Source organism: Frankliniella occidentalis, unplaced genomic scaffold, assembly GCF_000697945.3.
Source record: "Frankliniella occidentalis isolate FOCC.00 unplaced genomic scaffold, Focc_3.1 Scaffold20, whole genome shotgun sequence".
In the NCBI taxonomy this organism is placed as follows: Eukaryota; Metazoa; Arthropoda; class Insecta; order Thysanoptera; family Thripidae; genus Frankliniella; species Frankliniella occidentalis.
In genome coordinates this window covers 526,675-546,384 of record NW_026267150.1, presented here as the reverse complement: position 1 = coordinate 546,384, position 19,710 = coordinate 526,675, and the positions used below count along the sequence as shown (strand labels likewise).

The window sequence follows — 19,710 nt, the reverse complement described above, 5'->3', positions numbered from 1 at the left end:
TCCCGCATATCGCTGCGGCCGTTCGGTTTTTACTGCTCTGGCTTGTAACCCCTCATGAATCCGAAACAAATAGATACAGGGTAAGTTCAATGGAGCCCAAAAGGAAGAAGAACGGAAACGGATTCCCCCCCCCCCCTCCCCGACACACACACACTCCCCGTGTCCACCCGCACCTCCGCTCTCTGGACGTTTTTGTTCTTATGTACCTTCCTCTTGCCTTTCGGGCTCTATTGAAATAAATCGAAAAGTTTTTTGTTCACAAAATTGTTTTATGCCGTAGTTATGGAATCAATATGTAGCAGCAGGTCGAAAATAAAATAACCAGAGGTTTTTACCCCCTACCCTTACAGTGTAGGTCTCATACAATGAGCACTCTTGGCTTGGCTGTATCCCACTTTCCCCCTTTTCCATTTGTTTTTGTTATGGCTTGTAGCTTCTTCCGCTCCAAGGCCTGTTGAGGGTGAATGGGATCTGCTAAGGTTCCATCAACCCAATCCCAACCCTCTTCTCCGATTTCTCAATCTGTACCAAATGCACTTTATGGTGACGTGAGCCAGGTCATGCCCAGCACTCAGGCTCTGGTAAGTGTGTGTGTATGTGTGTGTGTGTGTGTGCGCGCGTGTGTGTGTGCGTGCGTGTGCGTGTGTGTGTGTGTGCGCGCGCGCGCGCGCGTGTGAACCCCCAACTCAAAGACTCAGCGACTGAGTTGCGCACCACGCACCATTCCATATGCCATAAGTGGCTTATGGCTGTGCTGACTCTGATATATGTATTTTGCCTTGGCCCATGGCCACATTGCAAACGGTCCAAACAAACGGTTTTTAGACGGTCCCTTGTGGTTGCGCTATCCGAAGGTAAAGATTGCCGATTGACGTTGATAAAGATCTGTTTGCCGTCTTTTTCTTTGCCTTACCATTCTCTTCAGGGGGTGCACGGTCTTCCGTCCAGAGACATCCTTCTTTCCTTCCGCGCAAAGCCTATTGCCCCCCCCCCCCTAGCCCCTCCGGGTAATTTGGCTGGTATGGTAAAACCAACTAGACGCAGTGTAAAGTTCCCGAAGAAAATGGTCGGTTTTTCTCGACGGCTTTGCTTTGAAAACCGTTTTTATCGTGCACCAGGTGGTGACCAGCGCGGACCACCGTGAGCATCCATCTGGGGGAGAGGCGTGATTCGCAACTCCATCCATCTACGCCTCCCCCCCCCCCCCCCCAACCCCACAAAACACATTTTCTCCTCTCCCAGCCCAGCCGGTAAGAGAGTCGTTAGCGATGGTGTCGGTGGTAGCCTCCCCAGCGATATCGGGGTTGTTTGCACATCACCTCCTGCTCTTTGACGCGGAAGTGCCAACTCAGCGGGACGGACCTCCGGCCTCCGGCTCCTGGGACGATGCCACCCTTCTTGTTCACGGACACCACGCCACCACCACAACAGCACCCTCCCCTCTACCCCCTCTCCACTCCCGCGCCACCCGGCCGCCGCCCCCTCCTCCGTGCCTCCACCAGCCCGCGCGCCCCCCGCCACCCGCCGCCCCGCCGGGCCCGCCCCACAGTCACTCACTTCACCTCACTCTCCCACTTCTCTTCTCAGTCTCAGTCGGTCCTGTGCTCGTGCCTGTCGTGCATCGCCATGCGAGGACCAAGCAAAGGACGTTTGTGTGCAGTGTGACGTGAAGAGACAGACAGTGAAATGAAAAAGCCGACTTGAATTCATTTCCCCTGATATTTGCGAGTTGTGAGTATCCCGACGAAACGCCAGGCGCCGGTAGGCGTCGTTTGTTTTTGTTTTCATGTTATTGTTTGCCCGTGGCGTCCTGCGCACACGAAAAATGGATGTGTGACACGAAATAAATTTAGGATTGGACGTGGCAAGCAATGCCTGCCCATCTGCCGATCAAATGCTGCCTGCTGGACCTACTGTCAAGTCAAACATAAGCGTGTGCGGAGAGCGACGAGGCGAATAGTCTCCGGCGAGTGAGGTTGGGGTTGCTGCGCGGGACGCCGACACAGAACACCCTGTTTAGGTTTACCGTGATAACCCGTGTTCAAGTTGAAGTAAATAGTTACTAAGTGTCATCTCAAGGACAACTGTTATGTTCCCTGAGGGGATTCCATTTATTTCTTGGAGAAAGATTTCGGGTCTACCGTCTAACCTTGACGCTAAATAATGTATTTTGCTTTCTGTACTTACTTTTCATTCGAAGAAACAGTGTTATCTACAACTGCCCCTATTTTTATTCCAGATTCGAAAACAAAAGCGAATCAACAGTTGGTTCATGGCTTCGGCTCCAGGAACCAGAATTCCTCCTAAATCCTGTGCTCAGGTAAGACCAATTTCTTTCACGGGTCGTTTCAGCATGGGCCCTCTCCCTCTCTCTTGGTTCTAACACGATCGTTCTAACTGGGGAAGCTATCTAACGACTTCCACTAATTTTCAACTAACACAAACTATCGCTCTCTCCACAAGATTCGGATCGCTCGCTTTTGTTTACGCCGCCGCACCAAAGCCTGGACGGCCCGGCGGGCGGGGGGCCTGGACTGATATTTGCCGACGCGACGCGATTGTTGTCCGGGTCGCGGGGGTCGCGTTTCAGCCTGTCGCGACGGGCGGGCAGTACACTGCAAAGTGCTGACGTGCAGTTTGGCTTCCGTGGCGGGAAGGTGCCGAGCGAGTTTTGTATTTCGGGCCGGGCCACGACCGCGGTATACTGTCGCGCCATCGGGTCATTTACGCTGAAACAGACGCGCCGAAGAAAAATAGAAATAAAAGCCATGTCGCCTACGGGGACCTACGAACCTGTAAGCGTATAGTCTGCGCGCTGCTGCTGCTGTGATGCGGCGGCCGCTGGTTTCCGAATCCCCATAACATCGTTGTGGATTTCATACGGCAGCGACATGCAGCGAGTCCAGCTGTCGGTACGGGCGCTAAGGCCCGCCCTGCAGCGCAGCCCCCTGTGTGACCTTGGCGTCGCCGGAGCCGCGAGCGACGCGAGCGGGGACGAGTCGGACGAGTTCAAGGTATACTTTTGCTGTGCTGAGCGTTTCTCGGGCCGCGCCGACGACGCCGCGGTGCTCATCTCTGTTCCTGACCATCCGTGTCCTGCCCTCCCCTGACGCTGTCCTTGCTCTGCTGCAGGATGAGGAGGAGCCCGCTCCCCCGGAGCCCCCTGACCGCGGCGCCCGCGCTCGTGGTGGTGGCGCCCCGCTGCCGCCCCTGGCGCCCTGGCCGCCGCTGCCACCACCAATGCCGCCGCTACCCAAGGAGGCGCCCCCCGCGCTGCCGCCCCTGCCGCCCCTGCCAGCGTCACCGCCCCTCGACGAGAATCACAACAAGCCGAAAGGTAAGCCACCGCCGCCCTGGGTGGTACTGTAAAACTGAATGCACCTTTCACGGATGACTGGTTGACTGGTTTACTTTACTGAGTCGCGCTCGTCGTACTTGTGGTGTTTGCTGTAATGGAGGTGCATCGTGCGCTTCAAATAGGTAAAGTTGTGCCAATGCCGTTGGGCGGGCATGAGGTCCGGCTGATGTGGCGGTGCAGTTTGGGTTGCCTCCATGCAGGTTGCAGGTGTTTTGTAGCACAAATTGCCCACTCTTCAGGCGGCTCCGGGAGGAGGGGGAGGGGGCAACACCTCCCCGCGCCTGGTGGGCGGGGGGGGGGGGGGAGTGGTGCACGACTGTACGTGTGTAGCTGAGTGCGTCGGTGCTCTGCACACACCTGCGTTCCAACGGTTTCACCCCTCATATTTAGTGCCTAATCACATATTCGGCCCTGATGACCATGTCGCGTGGGTTGCCCTAAACGGGTTGCCTACTTACAGGCGTTTCAGGCTCACCTCCTCCCCCCCCCCCTTTCCCTCTCCAAGCCGCTCCTCCGCCTATATTAAGTGCATCTTTTTTCAGGTGGTGTGATCTGGGACGACGACATGGGCTTGGAGTCGCTTGGGGACGCCCTCAACAGGGAGAAAGAGCTGATCGCCCGCTGGGACATGGCGGACCTGGTGGTGCTCTCTGACCTGAAGGACGACGTCGAGGCCGCCTCCCCGTCCAGGAAGCCCCCGGCCACCCCGGAGCCGCCCGGCTGGCCGCGCTCCGGCTCTGACTCGAGGAGCGCCAAGGGGTCTGGAACTTCGGCGTGCAGCCGGAGCGGCAGCAGGAAGCGAAGCCGCAGCACGAGCCGCAGTAAGAGGTGCAGTCGGAGCCGAAGTAGGAGCCGCTGCAGGAAGCGCAGTGCGAGTCCCAGCCCTACCAGGAGACGGAGCCGCAGCCGCAGCAGGAGGCGAAGCCGCAGCCGCAGCAGAAGGCGCAGCCCCGTCGGCAGCTCCGACGGACGCAGAGGCCGACGACGCCGACGCCGCCGTCGTCGCAGCTCCAGTAGCAGCAGCAGAAGTTTGAGCCGCAGCAGAAGCCGGAGCAGAAGCCGTCTGAGCAGCCCCAGCCCCAGTCGCAGCCGCGGGCCGGGTCGGGGATGGCGCGGGGCGCGAGGCCGCGGACGGAGCCGCCACCGCTCCGGGGACTCTCGCGGCCGACGGAGTCGAAGCCGCAGCACCTGCATCGTGTCGCGCTCCGTCGTGGATGTCAAGCGCGGCCGCGGCGCCGCCCCGTCAGCCAGGGGCGGCCGCGGCGACCTGCTCCGGGTGGCCGTCGCCGCCGTCGCCGCTGTCGCCGCGCCCGCTCGCTCCCGGTCGCCGCCATCTCAGTCGTCCTCGCGCTCGCCGCCCTCCTTGCCGTCTACACGGCCTAGCAGCGCCGAGGGCACGACGGGCTTCACCATGCAGAACGACGCCGACACCGTGGAGGAGTTCGACCTCCAGGACAGGCTGGTGAAGGGAGCCTGGCGCAAGAGCGGCGGCAGGCGGCCGACGCCCTGCAAGATGTGCATGAACCACGGCCTGCTGCGCATGTTCGTGGGCGCGCACCGGGCGCACTGCCGCTACCTCGGCTGCGCCTGCGACCTCTGCGTGGAGAGCCGGCGCCGGCTGGGCTCTTCGGAGGGCAAGCTCATCAAGTGCACCATGTGCGAGAACCACGGCGAGGACGTCCTCTTCTCCCAGGAGCACAAGTTCCGGTGCAAGTACTTCAAGTGCATGTGCCGCCTATGCCGCGGCGTGCGCACCCGCTTCAAGGCCCATATGCAGAACAAGACGCTGTGTCCGCTGTGCGAGCGCCACCAGGTGTTCACTTTTGATGACAACGTGCACCTCAAGTTGTGCAGGTTCCGCGGGTGTCGCTGTCACCTCTGCCAGGCGGCGTCGCCCCCGCACCGGCTCGGCCTGGTGGCATCGTACGGCAGCGACGGTGACTCCAGGGACGGCCTCGAGGGGCCGCTCTCCAGGAAGGGTCGAGACAGCCCGGATCCTGGAGAAGCAGAACCGCCTCCTCCTGGTGTGGATGAAGAGCCGCCCGGGCCCTTAGTGACTCTCCCGGGTATGGACAAGTATCGTGACGTCACTCCCTCTCCTAGCCCGGATGCAGATGAAGATGTTGCCCCGACTGAAGTGGATGCAACCAACAAAGTCGCTTCCTCGGCGACGAATCAGGGGGAAGGAATTGGAAGTGAGGCGACGCCCCCAACAAAGAGTGATCCCGGGGAAAGGAACAGCAGTGCTGGGCCCTTCTCAGGTCTGGAGGAAACCGTCGACGCCATTTCAGAATTTTTGCGCAATTCTGACAGCGGCCCAATGTCACCGTCTCCAACTACCGCAGCCCATCACAATGAAGACACGGATGACACTCTTGAAAATATTGATTTGGAGGCCCTGCTTGACGACTTGATGGAAGAAGATGCACCCGCTGAGGAGCACACCTCCCCAAATGTGTCCTCCCAAGCCTCACCAAGTATCTCGCGCACTAAATCTGAAACTACCCCCTCACTTCCCAGCCTTAAAACGACGATGCCGTCCACGCCTCTGCGTTCTAGCTCGCAACGGTGAGTTTGTTACATTTTCTGTAATTACCTGTAAGGTACATTTTTATTTTTACATGTTGCATGCAAGACTATTTTCCGTGGAGTTTATCTTGAATACTTATATTTTTATAGTCTTCTTGTGCTTATTATTTTATTTTGCAGAGAGCCATGTCATCTTTTTTAAAAAAGATAATAAAAAAAGAAAGAAATACAACAACTTTTTTTTCCCTTTTTTGTAGGAGTTTGGAGCCAATGCTAGGGAAACCTAGTGAAGACTCACCCTCCAGTGACAACAGTTACCGTGAGTAATGGCTGTACTGCTTTCCTATTTTGTTCACATTTCAGTCTTGTGTTGGATGGGTGTCGGAAAAATGAATGTACAAAATTTGTAATATATATTCATTTTTTTAATTTTGTAAAATTTAGGGTTGCGGTTGACACCCTCGCCTGACGAGAGGCACTCAGGGACAGAGAGCTTGCATCAGTCTCACGGCGGCGCCTCTTCCAACCTGGTGGTATTCGAGTTGGAGGCATCCCTAGATGATGACGACGAGGAGGACCTCGACCTGGACGACACCCTCTCTGATCGGCTGGTGATCGACCTTGACGCTGCGTCGGACCTGACAGTGACACCGGCGGGCACGCCCACGCCGCTGGACGATGCTGCGAGGGTGAGCCCCTCTAGGATGATTCCGGACCCTACAACAAAGACTGAATCCTCCGCGGTCACGGCCGAGGCCAAGACCGAGCCGGGCGGGACTGCGCAAACCTCGCCCGCAAACCAGCGATATTGCGCTTTTTGCCGGAACCACGGCAAGTTGCGGGTGCTCAAAGGCCACAAGACGTCGTGCGAGTACCGTCAGAAGTGCAAGTGTCCTCCCTGTGAGAAAAGGTCCCAACAAAACCAGCGACTGGCCTCCGGCCAACCATCTCCGCGGGGGAGGGGGCGTCCCCGTATCCGCGATGTCGGTTTCGGTGGCATTCCCCGCACCGTTGAGAGTTCTCAGGTAAGGTCTATATTAAAGATGTGATGCTTAGGTGTTTGCCTGTTCTTTTCTAAGAAAACTACGTCACTTCGTTTAGGTTCATCTTGGAGACCAAATATCTCAGGAGGCTAAAATAAAAGTTGAGGTATAGTACAAGTTACAGAGTAATTGATGACAAAAATATTATTAATTGAAAAATTTTATTGTGTAAACAAACTGTGATATTTGTTTTAAATAGGATTACGGAGTCACACCAGTTTCAGTGAAACTAGAAGAGATTAACTCAGTTCTTGTAAAGCAAGATGAGAGTAACGCCAAGACAAAGGTAAGCTGCTATAAGATAAGGAAACTTTACATTGTATTACTGTATTCACCTCCATATAAATATTTTTACAGGACCCAGAAGACATTCCTTTAATTTTCCGATTACAAAGTAGCATTAATGAAAAGATAAAGGTAACTTTTGGATGATAAAAATTATTATTTTTTCTGCTATTTCAGTGTACTAAAAGCAAATTTGATTTTTGTTGTAGAAATTGGGTATCAAACCCTTGAGTGATAACCTAGATGTAAAACCCACAGAATCAATGGTATAGCTCCTTTTTTCTTTTCCTTTCCTTTTTTTTTCTTTTTTTCTTATTTTGTTTAAATTTTACTGCAGCATTGTTTTTATGACTTTACTGACATCAATCTTTTGCTTTTTACAGAAACTTGAAGATAAGCCACTCTATGTTAGACTTCAAGAATTTAGGATGAAGTCAAAGGTGCCAATTCTTTCTTTGCTTCCATGATGATGATGGACCTTTTCGATTTGTCACACATAACTGCTGTTTTACGTAAGTTAATAACTAAAGCTCAACTTTTTTGTTTATTTGCAGGACAACGCAAAGCCTGGGCCATTATGTAGTAAACTCTTAAAAAAGACAATTAAGAAAAAGAAAATTAAGTCATCTCCAGCTGACAAGAGTCAAAAAGAAGTGAAATCTCAACCATTAGTTGGAATTCCCTCCGATCAAATAGCTAAAGTCTGCTCCGAAGTACAATCTCAAGCTTTATACAAAGAAACCAAAGTAATGTCAAGTAATAATGCCAAAGAAGATAAATTTAAATGTGAAACCTTAAATGAATCTAAATTGGTTTCTGCAAAGGTCGATGAATGCATGGAACCACTGAAAAAGATAAAAGTAAGTCCAGAATCAGGAACCAAATCAACAAAATTTCAAGTTATCACAATACTGAACAATACAGTAATAGGGAAAGTCACTGTACGCAATGAGGCTGAAATGTTAGCCACCCCTGAAGATTTTTCCGAACCCAAAATGTTAGAAAAGGTTTCAAATAACATTAGTGCTCTCCCTCTTGAGCACACTCACAGCTTGTCACAATTAGAGCATCTAGCTGTGTCCCCACCATCAGTCCAAAGCTCCCCTCAGGCCCTGCTGCGGAAACAAGCCACTCCTACCACCCCAACTAGTCCAATGGATTTGAGTGTTGCTCGGAGCTCTCAATATACTTTGAGATCTCCTGAAGTTACAGTACTCTCACCTCCTGACGCTAAGCCCCGGCTTCCCCTGAAGTTGAAGCTGAAGTTGACGGCGAGCCCGTCGAGTTCACCACAGGATCGTTCATCACCATCTAGTACAACATCTGCACCTAAAGTGTACTGCGTCGTACCGTCTGCTTCTGCACCGTCACCGAGTGAACCTGAACCCCAAGCCATCCCAGCCTGTGTTAGTGCGCCGCCAGCCTTCCCACCCTCTGCCAAAGTACCTCAATCGATCCCACCCTCTGCAAATGCACCTCAATCCCTCCCACCCTTTTCAAATGCACCTCAATCCCTCCCACCCTTTTCAAATGCACCTCAATCCCTTCCACCCTCTGCAAATGTACCTCAATCCCTTCCACCCTCTGCAAATGTACCTCAACCCTTCCCAACCTGTTCAAATGTGCGTCAAGCCCACATACCCTCTTCTAACGTACATCAACCTTTCCCACCCTCTTCAAATGCCTCTCATGCCTTCCCAGCCGCTACTAATTCGCATCAACCTCTCGCGACGTCTGCGAGTCCAAACTTCACGGGGTCTGCAAGTCTTCCTCAAGCCTACAAGCCTTCAACGAGTGCCCCTCCAGCCTACTTCTCCTCACCGGTGTCTCAGGTGCCTCCAGGCAGGGCCACGGCGTCGTCTGCGCCCCCATGCTTCGGCCCCGCACCTTCTGCCACCGCCCGGCTCTCTGCCTGCGAGGCCGAGTCTGCGCTGCCCGAGCTCGTCGACCTGGAGGACGTGTTGGGGGTCGGCGATGGCACGCTGGCGGCCGCGGCCAAACCTGTCCCGGCGCCGAGCACGGTGGCGGCGGGGACGTGGAAGGTCCCGGCGGCGCCCGTACCACAGGTCGCCGCTCGCCGGGCGCAACAACTCGCCTCCTGGGGAAGTGTCAAGAAGTCGGCCGACCCCATGGCCTCGCTGGCCAGGATGGCGGCCTCTTGGGGCGGCAGCGCGGCGGTTGTGCCTTCGATCCCCGCCAGCCCGGTCGGCCCTGGGCCGCCCACGTTCAGGGCGCCCGCTGCACCCGCCCCGGCGCGGCCCTGGGAGTCGACTTCAGTGATCATTAACAAAACCCACCCTTGCGGCGACTGCGGCCTCAGGCAGCCATCTGCCCTCGCCGCGGCGCGGCACCGCGTCGACCACCACACGGCGTGCACGAGGCGAGAGTGCGACAAGTGCAGGTAAGGTGGCCGTGCGAGCCCCTTTGAGACGTAGCATGTGTCCCGGACGCTCATTTTCATACTTTTTTTGCATCTCTCCTTCGCAGCGGCGTGTCCTGGAGTAAGCTGCAGAGTGACGTCCACCAAGCGCTGGCGCACCCGCCGGGCGTGCAGCACCGCTGCCCCGTGTGCGCCGCCTGCTTCCCCTCGGACGTGATGCTCACCACCCACCTGCTGACCATGAAGGACCCCCCTCACGTGGACATGCGCTCAAGCCTGCCCGCGGAGCAGGCCAAACTCACCTGCCCCATCTGTTGGTAAGTCCCTTTTGTCCCATGCAGGGGTATTTAAAAATCTGAAATTTTGGGGGATAAAATGGGAGTTTTTCTGCAAAAACTTGTCGCGGGGACACAACTCTACATGCTCTAATTTTAAATATTTCTAGAAAAAATGCCATGAGGTTTAATCGAGGGGTACACCACTCCTTAAAGTAGGTGTACGCGATCCAAAAAGTCAAGATAAAGTCAAAAAGTCATTTAAAAAGTCAATAAAAGTCAATAAAAGTCAAAAAAGTCAATGGAAGTCAACGAGTAGTCGACCAGAAGTCGACGAGAAGTCAGAGAAAAGGCACTGAAAAAGTCACCAAAAAGTCAACATGATAGTACAATATCTGCCTGTAAGAGGCCAAAAAGAACTGTGATTGTATCGAAAAGTCCTAGATCACTGTCTTTTAAAGAGGGAGGAGGGTGGGTAAAGTGAGAAAAATGAAATTTTCGGATTTTATAGGATTGCTCGACCAAAAAACCTTAAATATTGAAAATGATCTGTTTTTCTTCCTTTAGGAGTGTACTCTGACAAAGAATTTTCTTCTTATTCGATTCATGCTATAAATAGTACCAAAAAGTCTTGAAAAAACCTTATTATTAGCCCCCCCAAAATTCGACTCTCCCTTATTTTTGAATAAAAATAGCAGGGAAAAGTCATAGAAGTCAAATAAATTTGATCAAAAAGCCAAAAAAAAAGGTAAAATTAAAGTACAAAAAAAAGTCAAAAAGTCACGGCGAAAGAAAATTAACTAAAAGTAGGTGTACGCCCAGAATCGGAGTGGTGTACCCCTCGGGTTAAATAAAGATATATTCTTGAAAAAAATTCCCCAAATTACTTTTCTGTAGAATTAAAATCCCTACATGTACCCACACACCTTCCTGTGAGACTGACCTGTTCTTTGTCTACCTGTTTCAGGAGGTTCCGAGCCAAGGACCCCAAGGTGCTGGGCAGCCACGTTCGCCTGGAGCACGCCAACTGCACGCCCTTCGCCTGCGACGAGCCGGGCTGCAGCTTGGCCTTTGACGCGCCCTTGGCTCTGCAGACGCATCGACAGAGGCACAACCTGGACAACGCTCAGGAGCGCTGCCTGGCATGCTGCGTGCCCTTCGTGACGCGGGAGCTGCTCAACGACCACTGGCGGCAGAAGCACTCCGGCGTCTCCCCCTTCGCCTGCCCGTTGTGCTCCAAGTCTTTCCGCGCGCCTGCCGGCCTCACCCAGCACATCCGAAGGTAAGACGAGGCACCGGATCTGACATTGTTTCTAAAATTAACATGAGTTTTAAAGAAAGTAAAACTTTAAGTTGGGGTTTGAACAATAAATAGGGTGTGACTAAATTGTAAAACTAACTTAAATCAAGGATGGATTTTATCTGCAATGTATGATCACTCATTTTGTTTGCTCTAGAAGGATATTGAACTTTCTAGATTTTTTTGTTTTTCAGAGTAGCTTTTCCCGTTTATTTTACCCAACTGTTCTGTCCGACTTTTGCAGGCAGCACCCCGGCAGCACTCCCTTCCGATGCCGCGAGGAGGGCTGCAACCGCAGCTTCCCCTGCGTCGCGCTCCTGCACGAGCACGCCTGCGAGAGCAGGCACATGTCCCTGCCTGCGCCCAGCCACCTGTTCACGCAGCCCAAGCTGTGGCAGCCCCAGCTCGACCCTGTCAGCAGCGCCGCCACCAGCACGCCCAGCACCTGCTCCGTGTGTCCGGCGTCCCTGCCCGACGAGTGGTCCCTCATTGACCACCAGGATGTGGAGCATATGAACTTGGTGCCCATAGCGCGTGCGACTCAGCTGCTCTCCTTGACAAGAGATGCAGAACTTCTGCGTCCCCGGCAAGGGTATTTTCCCCCCTCTCCTTATGCTTCTGACTCTGTAACTACCTCGCGTGCACCGTACTCCACTGCACAAACAAGTGTGCAACCCCAGGTCCAGCCCCAAATCACACCCCATTACTCATCCCAATCCCAAGACCCATCCCAACCCCAAATCCCACCCCATTACCCATCCCAACCCCAAATCCCACCCCATTACCCATCCCAACCCCAAACCCAACTTCCTAGTTTTACTAACCGACCAGTCTTTGCGCAACCACCGCAAACTTTTGTTCAATCTACCTCTTATGTACAAACTGCTTCTTTTGTACAACCCCCTTTGTACTCTGAGTTTAAGCAAACTTGATTGTAATTATATTGTAGCAATATTAATATTGTACAGTAATATTATTGTTTTTTGTTTGTAAAGGAATTTTATTATACATTAATGAGCCTGTACTATTGTCTATTTCATTCTCATTCAGAATGTTTATCAGTGGACTGAAGGTGAAATTTAAACAACAAACTCATACAGTTCAGTCCAATACTTTTATTGCTACTGGTCAAGTTACATACCAAAGGTTGTCTAACAGACAGCCAATACAATATAAGCGACTTTTTCTAGTCTTCTACAAAATTCACCATCCTTGCAAGGAATGTGACTAGATGAAGAATGGAAAACAGAAATGGCAGCATACATGCAGTATTAGGTCTATGAACAATTATAACATCCTACAATCACATTGTCTATAATTTTGTACAAAGGTAAATATATACTAATACTGAATCCATAAAATAGCAAGCTACATAACAAATACATCACCATTAACTGGTCATCACAGTATCTTGCTTATCCATTAACAGTTACAACTTTTAATTTCATAGTTTAAAAAAATGTTATAAAAATGAGAAAAAAATTATTATGAGCTTGACTTTGAGGCTTTTACTTTTTTACGGATGATTGGTTTACTCTCACAAAGTTTCTCTTCTTGGGGTGATTCTTTAGTTTTTGATTTGCTGCTTTTGGTTTCTACAGGGGTTTCTTCTTTCTTTTCAGAGCTTTTGCATAAGAAAGACTTAAGCCTCATTCGTAAAGTGGTTAATAGACCTTTTGTCTCTTCTGATGGATCCAACATTTGCAACCTGAAACAATAGTTAAGTATTGAAAAATTTTGATGATACAAAATGAATTACAGTAGGTTAATCTACCATATTTCTCACCTCTTTGTTGTGTGATTGTGTAAAGGTCCAAAAGCAAGGGCAACAACAGTACATGCTAAGCAAATCACATTGTATGGCATACTGAAATCAGGAGTAGGAAGCGTAACCAGTAAAATTTCAGTGTGAAGAGTCACTGGATATGAGTCCCGTGAAGCATTAATACTGAAACACACAAAAATACCTTAGGCAAAACTTCAAAGAATCTGAATGCAAGTTCAATCAATTAATTAATTAGTTTACCTTGATGAAAATGTCGATCCATCAATGGGAATACCAGTGTAGTTTTTGGTGTGAGGGAGGATAGAAGTAATCACAGCAGCACCCACATAGAAACCGTGATTTGCATCAGGAGGGTACTCCTGCCATTTCAAGAAGCTGTAGTCAAACTCCACATAAATTTCTGTTACAGAGCGAGGTGGGAGAGTAACTACAAGCTCCAGGGCATATGGTCTACTACGATCCCGCCCTGGTATGTAGTGCTTTTTATCTAAAAATTAAATACAATAAATATTAATAAAAGACAAAAATAAATTTGAAACAAAAAGATTTTCAATCACTCACAAGGGGTAAGTACTTGCTTTCCTCCATTAGCTGTGACTTTTAAGGTGTGATAATAAATAGGAAGAAACCAGGGAATATTTTCAAAAAGTATAATGTCCATATCTTTCCAGTGATTATTGTGCACCTTTGTGACAATACCACCATGCTCTTGACCATATCCTATTTAAAACAAAAACAATTAGTTTGAGAGAAAATAAGAAGAGAAATGGACAGTATCTGAGAATCTTACCAACAATATATCTGGTGGCATGCAAAACAGGTGGACTATTAAGGGATTGCACCCGAGGTCCTTTGTGAGTACTTGATATGCTGAACATAGTAATAATATTTGTTTTCTTGATATCATAAACAGCAAACAAAGTGTTGTAACCACCTCGAGTACTACTTATAAACTCAGTAGGATCAGGAGTCAAGGTATAAACAGATGAGGTCTGCAAAATTAAATGTCCATGAAATGACTGATGACACAAACTGTGTACACTTTCGTAAGAACTGTACTGAAACATACCCCATTGGAGCTAGTGTCAACATATATTTTGCTAGTGGTTGCCAGTGGACACGAGCCAGCAAGGCCAACACCAAACAACTTTCTAAAAGACCAATCTCGACTTTCAGGACCAAGTATAATTAAATCATACACTAAAGAGACAGTCTGTTTCAATTCAAGAACAGTCTGAAGACAGTGTACATCCTGTGAAATAAAGAAGAAAAAGTATTACTCACAAGAAAAAAGAAAAAGGGCTCTTTCTAATAAAATTGAGAAGTCTTACCTTGCATTGAGGTCTTACATGGATACCTAGTGAGTGATAGTTAGCATTATGAATATTTCCTGCATTTAGAAGAGATGACAATCCCTTCTATTTCAAAGAAAAAGAAAATCAACAGTCAAAATCATTTGGAAACGAGATTTGGGGATACTAGATTCAGATGGTAGATACAATACCTTAGAATCACAAGGCAGTAACTTTTTGAATGGAGTCAAATTCTCTGTGCAAACAATTTCCCTGGGTAAAGTTGAATAACGTAGAAGAGATCTGTTCTGAGAAGCTGAGGCATATGCACCCAATGGAGTAAAGCTATACTTAGGGTTTAAACTTTGCTGGGGATTGATAAAGTTTAGGGACGCACAAAATAATCCAGAAAGGGCATTACTGAGAAGTGTCCATTTTTTGTCCACACTAAGGAAAATTAAACAGGAAACCAGTTATGGAATATTGAAAATAAAGTATATGCCAATGGCTCAAAGTAGAGCAGAAAGTTTACTTACTCTTCAGTTCCTTCCTTGAACCAAGCCCAAAGCTCTGCTCCAGGAGGGGCACTAACAACAGGATATCCCCAATTTTCATGTCGCCACAGGCCGCCTGTCAAACTAAGGTGCATCTCATCTACATCGTATAAATGTAAGACTTCAGACAATGATTGAGGAAAGAGGTGGCAGTGATGATCTGAAAAAAAGAGCAGTGATAATTAAAATGATGTAAGAATAACAATTGTGGATATGTTTGTACAGCGGTGATTGTTGTTTTAAATTGTCAGAGCAAGCAGAAAAAATGCAATGGGATTGATTGATTGATTGATTGATTGATTGATTTATTTAAGGTAGAGAATTACAAAAGGGCTACAGAAATGTTTGCCCCACTGGCGTAAAACCTACCGCTCTCATTTGCAAAAATATAACATTAGTAAAACAAGTTTAGAATATTAATATAAAATATATAAATAAATATGCTTATAAAAGAACATAAAATATAACAGAGTAATTAATAAATGCAAGAATAAAATAGTTAGGAAGATGTATAACTGTTCAGTAATGTTTGAAACACTTTTTGTCTTAGTGCTCGAGGTTGATTAAAGTTCATGTAGTTGAACATCTTATAGTGATTCCACAGTCTGGTAGCAGTGGCACAGAAAGAGTTAGCAAACTTAGTGGTATTACGTGGAGGTATAATTAAGTTGTGATCTGATGATCGTCCATGTCTGTTGGTATTGAATTTGAACAACTCATAAAGATAGGGAGGTGATTTGGTTTTCATGACTTTCCACATTAGAATTGACAGTGCCAAAACTCTTCGATCAGCTATCTTGAGGAATTTTAGTTCAGCATAAGATGGTGTAATGTGGTCCATCCAGTGCACACAAGTCACAAATCTTACGCAAGCATTTTGTGCTTTTTGTAGCCTTTCACATGTAGTTTTAGGAAGATCTGTTAACACAACTAGAGCATAATCAAAAATGGGAAACAATAGACACTCAACAATCTGTTTTCTTATACTATAAGGAAGATAGCAAAAATTTCTTTTAACAATACTAAGGGTTTTAAATATCTTGTTGATGGTGTTATTGCATTGTTGGTTCCAAGTCAAAGTATTGTCTAAAGTTACTCCAAGATAGGTCGCAGTCTCCTGGTAAGGTATAGAAGTACCATTTATGTTAACTTGCGGTACATTGTTTAGCATTAGCTGTTTCACAGTTTGGGCTGTTCCAAATATGATGGGTTGTGTCTTTTCAACATTCAGGCAAAGATTGTGACAATCAATGTAATCCTTAAGATTAACCAAGTTCATATTAATATTGCACACTGCCTCATTGTAAGATGGCAACTCAAAGCTGTAGTAGATTTTCAAGTCATCAGCATATAAATGATAGCAGCACTTATAGAACACATCAGATATGTCATTTATATACAGTAGAAACAGAAGAGGTCCCAACACACTTCCCTGCGGAACTCCTGTTAGAATATACAGCCATTCAGACACAAAAGCATCGCCACTTTTCACTCTCTGGACCCTATCTGAGAGGTAGGCATACATCCAAAATATTACAGAATTAGAGAAGCCCATTTTTCTAAGTTTTGTTATTAGAAGTCCATGGTGAACCTTATCAAAGGCTTTACTGAAATCTAGTAGGACCGACAGTACTAATCTTCTTTTGTCAATTGATCTTCTGATGTCATCACAAACTTTAAGTAGTGCAGTAGTTGTACTGCATCCTGGTCTGAAACCAGACTGTAGTTCATTCACCTGATTTGTTTCATTAAGAAAACCAGAAATTTGTTGATGCACAATTTTTTCCAGTGCTTTGGCTAAGAAGCATAAGATGCTTACTGGACGGAAGTCCTTACATTGTTCTGCATTTTTAATCTTAGGGATAGGTAAGATATTTGCAGCCTTCCACACTTCAGGAAAAACAGATGATTGTAAACAAAAATTAAACAAATGTTCAAGAACAAAAATAATCTGGTCCAGGCATAACTTAATAAACTGTCCTGGCAGCTGATCCTCTCCAATTGCATTGGATTTTATACTATTAATAGCTTTTGCAATAGTGTCAGGAGTCACGAACTTAAAGTAAAACTTTTCTCCAGCATAATCCGGATAGCATTCATATTGCAGAACTGCATTTTCCACTCTATTCTCATCACTTATTGAGCTAACTTTTAAGTAATGTTCATTGAGGTCATCAGCTGAAAAGGCTCCTGACTTGATATGGCCTTCTTGGGATTTATTTGAAGACAGAGACTTGATATTATGCCAGAGCTCTTTACCTGATTTGCGTTTTTTAAACATACCATGAAAGTACTTTATTTTGGCACATTTGATTGCTTGTTTAGTTCTGTTTCTCAACACTCTAAAAGCCTCATAGTCATGACAACATTTAGTTGAAAGATGTTTTTTCCTCGCATTATTTCTGAGTGCAATGAGTTGAAGTATTTCTGGAGTAAACCATTTGGGCGAACAATCCTTAACCTTGACAGTACGGATGGGTGCATGTTTATTCATAAGTTCAGTCATAAATGAATTAAACAGTGCCACCTTATCATCAATATTGTGTAACTTATAGATTTCATGCCATGGAACCTGCGCTGCATCTTCTTTCAGTAACTCCTTGTTTATTTTATTAAAATTTCTGAACTTGATGGTTTCTTTTTTGGGCTTTTCAACTTTTAAATTATAAATTGCATACAGCAAGTCATGACTAGAGAAACCTGGTGCAGGTGTCTGGCCAAACTCAATTAATAAATCATGAATGTTGCTAGCAATCACATCCAACGTAGAGTCACAGTACTTTGTATGGTAGGTTGGTTCGTATGGAATAGGGGTTAGGTTACACATGTACAAACTCTCTTCTACATTTCTGGTTTCAAAAGCTCCACTACCAAATCGTGCATTTAAATCACCAGCTATTATGGCATTTGGATACTGAGGTAGAAATTTGAACATAGAACTTACAAACTCATCCATATGTCCCACTTTAGGTGGTCTATAGACAGCAGCCAGTAGAATTTTAAATTGTTTGCAATTCAGTTCCAGTAAGATGAACTCCGGTCTGAGTGCATCACCATTTGATTTATCTAGTAATTTAGCATTGAATCTGTTTGATACATAAACAGCCACTCCACCTCCATTTCTATTTTTCCTGTTGACATAGAAGACATTAAAATTAGTGACATCAGTCTGACTAGAGTTTTTGAAGAATGTTTCACTAACAGTGACAACATCTACTCCACTATCACAGAAGACATGTTGGAACTCAGAGAAATGAGCATGATCATTCAAAGATTGTGCATTTATGTGCACTATTTTCAGTCTTTCCTTGTGTCGTCTGCACACAGATTTAATGTAGCTACTTAACAACTCAGTCATGAGAAATTAAGAATAACAACAAATAGAAACAGCAGACAGTCAACATATTTTATCGAGGTCCTCAATAGACTCGATTCTAATTATTTGTCTGTCATTCTCTGATTTTCTTGCTAACAGCGTACAATCCTTAATCCAGACAAACTTCCAGTTTGAGGCCTTTGCTTTTTTCTTGGCCTCCCACCTAAGTGATTTTAACTCGGGGGAGATTTGTGCATAAACAAAGACTCTTCCTTTTTGGGAAGACTTCACTATGTCAGTACTGCATATTTCTTTCTTGGCTGCAATAATTTCTTCCCTTCTTGCTCTTGACTTCAACTCTGCAATGATTGGTTTAGGCTTGCCTTCTGCCCTGGTAGGGACACGATGAGCAGCCTCAATATCTTCCTTCTTTAAAGGCACACCAAGTTGGTGCGACACTCTTACTACAATGTCATCCACACTTTCACGTTCCAATTCAAACACACCATGTATTTCAATATTTTTTCTTCGTGAGTGATTTTCCAAACTTATCACCCTCTTCTTAAGAGTTAGAATAATTTTGTCTTTTTCTGCACAGGCTTTTGTAAGCTTGTCCATTTTATCTTCCACATTTTTAAGTTTGGTTAAAATACTCTTCTGAGTCTTCTTGAGTGATTCGTAGTCAGTGTTTATAAACTCCTGACTTTTCAGACACTCAGCCTGGGCATCTCGGACTTGCTGACAAATTGTTTTTAGTGAGTTAATCTCTTCCAGAAGCTTCTTGGTATCAACTTCTGGATTATTATCTCCCTTCTTGTTTACCATTGTGATCAGCTGATTGTCACTCAACGAGAACCTAACCTCTTAACCTCCAAGTTGGCCAGGAGGTGGTCTTCAAGGTTCAATATCAGCACACTATGATAATATATCAACCCACTAACATGGGATGTCAGTTTCTAAAATTATGTGAGGAAGAGGCTCGAGATATACCAGCTTTGTAGGAAGAGTAATATTTGTTGAAGATATTACCTAACTAGAAGATTTACAAAATAATAAATAAACAAGAGGTTAGGCACTTACTGGGCTCATCACCACCATTTTCCCACAGAGTTGTGAATTGGAAATAGGAGTAGACATGGCCACTGGGCAACTGTTTTAGCAGTAACTCCTCGTGGAATTCATCACCGTATAACTGCGACTGGCCCAAACCCGAGACACACGATAAAAATAGACAAAATAACACCCAAACAATCATTGTGTCGCCGGTGACAGGACGGGTGCGGTCTGCACTGACTGCATCGAACTTGTGCTTATTCGCACGACGCTGCAGGCAGGAAAGCGGCGCCCGCGGCGCGGAGTCAGCAGAGGGGAGGACCAGATCAGATACCCTAGGGAGGGAAGGCGGGTGCGAACGACTGACTGTGACTCCTGTCGGGAGGGGCGAGGGGCAAAGGGCGAAGGGCGTTGTCGCCGTTAGTACCCGTCTACTCAAGGAGACGATACACGTCCTGTGGGTGGCAAAGGTCATGCACGGTGCCCAAAGTCGCGCTCCCCATCCTCACGGGTGCCACCGCTCTCGCAGTGGCTGCCTT

The 19,710-nt window shown here is 47.3% G+C and overlaps 2 protein-coding genes across 5 annotated transcripts; one reads left to right on the top strand and one right to left on the bottom strand.

Moving 5' to 3' along the window:
- The first annotated feature begins 1,553 nt into the window (after positions 1–1,553).
- Positions 1,554–12,194, top strand: LOC113208686 (uncharacterized). 4 transcript variants are annotated; one of them, XM_052264594.1, is made up of 17 exons: positions 1,554–1,731; positions 2,240–2,320; positions 2,888–3,014; positions 3,133–3,337; positions 3,901–5,926; positions 6,145–6,206; positions 6,332–6,912; positions 6,989–7,036; positions 7,130–7,216; positions 7,288–7,347; positions 7,425–7,481; positions 7,599–7,655; positions 7,770–8,721; positions 8,782–9,616; positions 9,703–9,912; positions 10,838–11,152; positions 11,415–12,194. In XM_052264594.1, exons 3-17 carry the CDS (start codon positions 2,892–2,894, stop codon positions 12,100–12,102), a joined length of 6,306 nt encoding a protein of 2,101 aa, XP_052120554.1. In that variant the 5' UTR covers positions 1,554–1,731; positions 2,240–2,320; positions 2,888–2,891; the 3' UTR covers positions 12,103–12,194. The 4 variants fall into 4 exon arrangements, with proteins under 4 accessions (XP_052120554.1, XP_052120553.1, XP_052120552.1 ...); XM_052264593.1 differs by having other exon boundaries at positions 7,770–8,781; positions 8,812–9,616; XM_052264592.1 differs by having other exon boundaries at positions 7,770–9,616.
- Positions 12,195–12,265: 71 nt separating this feature from the next.
- On the bottom strand, positions 12,266–19,427 carry LOC113208676 (GPI transamidase component PIG-T). The gene is made up of 10 exons (XM_026425784.2): positions 19,199–19,427; positions 14,785–14,962; positions 14,461–14,695; positions 14,288–14,374; positions 14,026–14,208; positions 13,747–13,948; positions 13,518–13,676; positions 13,197–13,443; positions 12,957–13,118; positions 12,266–12,878 (listed from the first exon to the last, which is right to left on the bottom strand). The coding sequence occupies exons 1-10, from the start codon at positions 19,371–19,373 to the stop codon at positions 12,656–12,658; spliced, it is 1,851 nt and encodes a 616-aa protein (XP_026281569.2). The 5' UTR covers positions 19,374–19,427; the 3' UTR covers positions 12,266–12,655.
- Between the last annotated feature and the right edge of the window lie 283 nt (positions 19,428–19,710).

What these genes read in the sequence shown, in the direction of transcription:
- LOC113208686 (XM_052264592.1), top strand. Translation starts at nt 2,892, where the DNA reads ATGCAGCGAGTCCAGCTGTCGGTACGGGCGCTAAGGCCCGCCCTGCAG. An exon ending in CTCCAGTGACAACAGTTACC is followed by an intron (nt 6,207 to 6,331) that starts GTGAGTAATGGC and finishes TGTAAAATTTAG; the next exon opens with GGTTGCGGTTGACACCCTCG. An exon ending in GCATTAATGAAAAGATAAAG is followed by an intron (nt 7,348 to 7,424) that starts GTAACTTTTGGA and finishes TTTTTGTTGTAG; the next exon opens with AAATTGGGTATCAAACCCTT.
- LOC113208676 (XM_026425784.2), bottom strand. Translation starts at nt 19,373, where the DNA reads ATGATTGTTTGGGTGTTATTTTGTCTATTTTTATCGTGTGTCTCGGGT. An exon ending in TTGACACTAGCTCCAATGGG is followed by an intron (nt 13,949 to 14,025) that starts GTATGTTTCAGT and finishes TTAATTTTGCAG; the next exon opens with ACCTCATCTGTTTATACCTT. An exon ending in CACAATCACACAACAAAGAG is followed by an intron (nt 12,879 to 12,956) that starts GTGAGAAATATG and finishes CTATTGTTTCAG; the next exon opens with GTTGCAAATGTTGGATCCAT.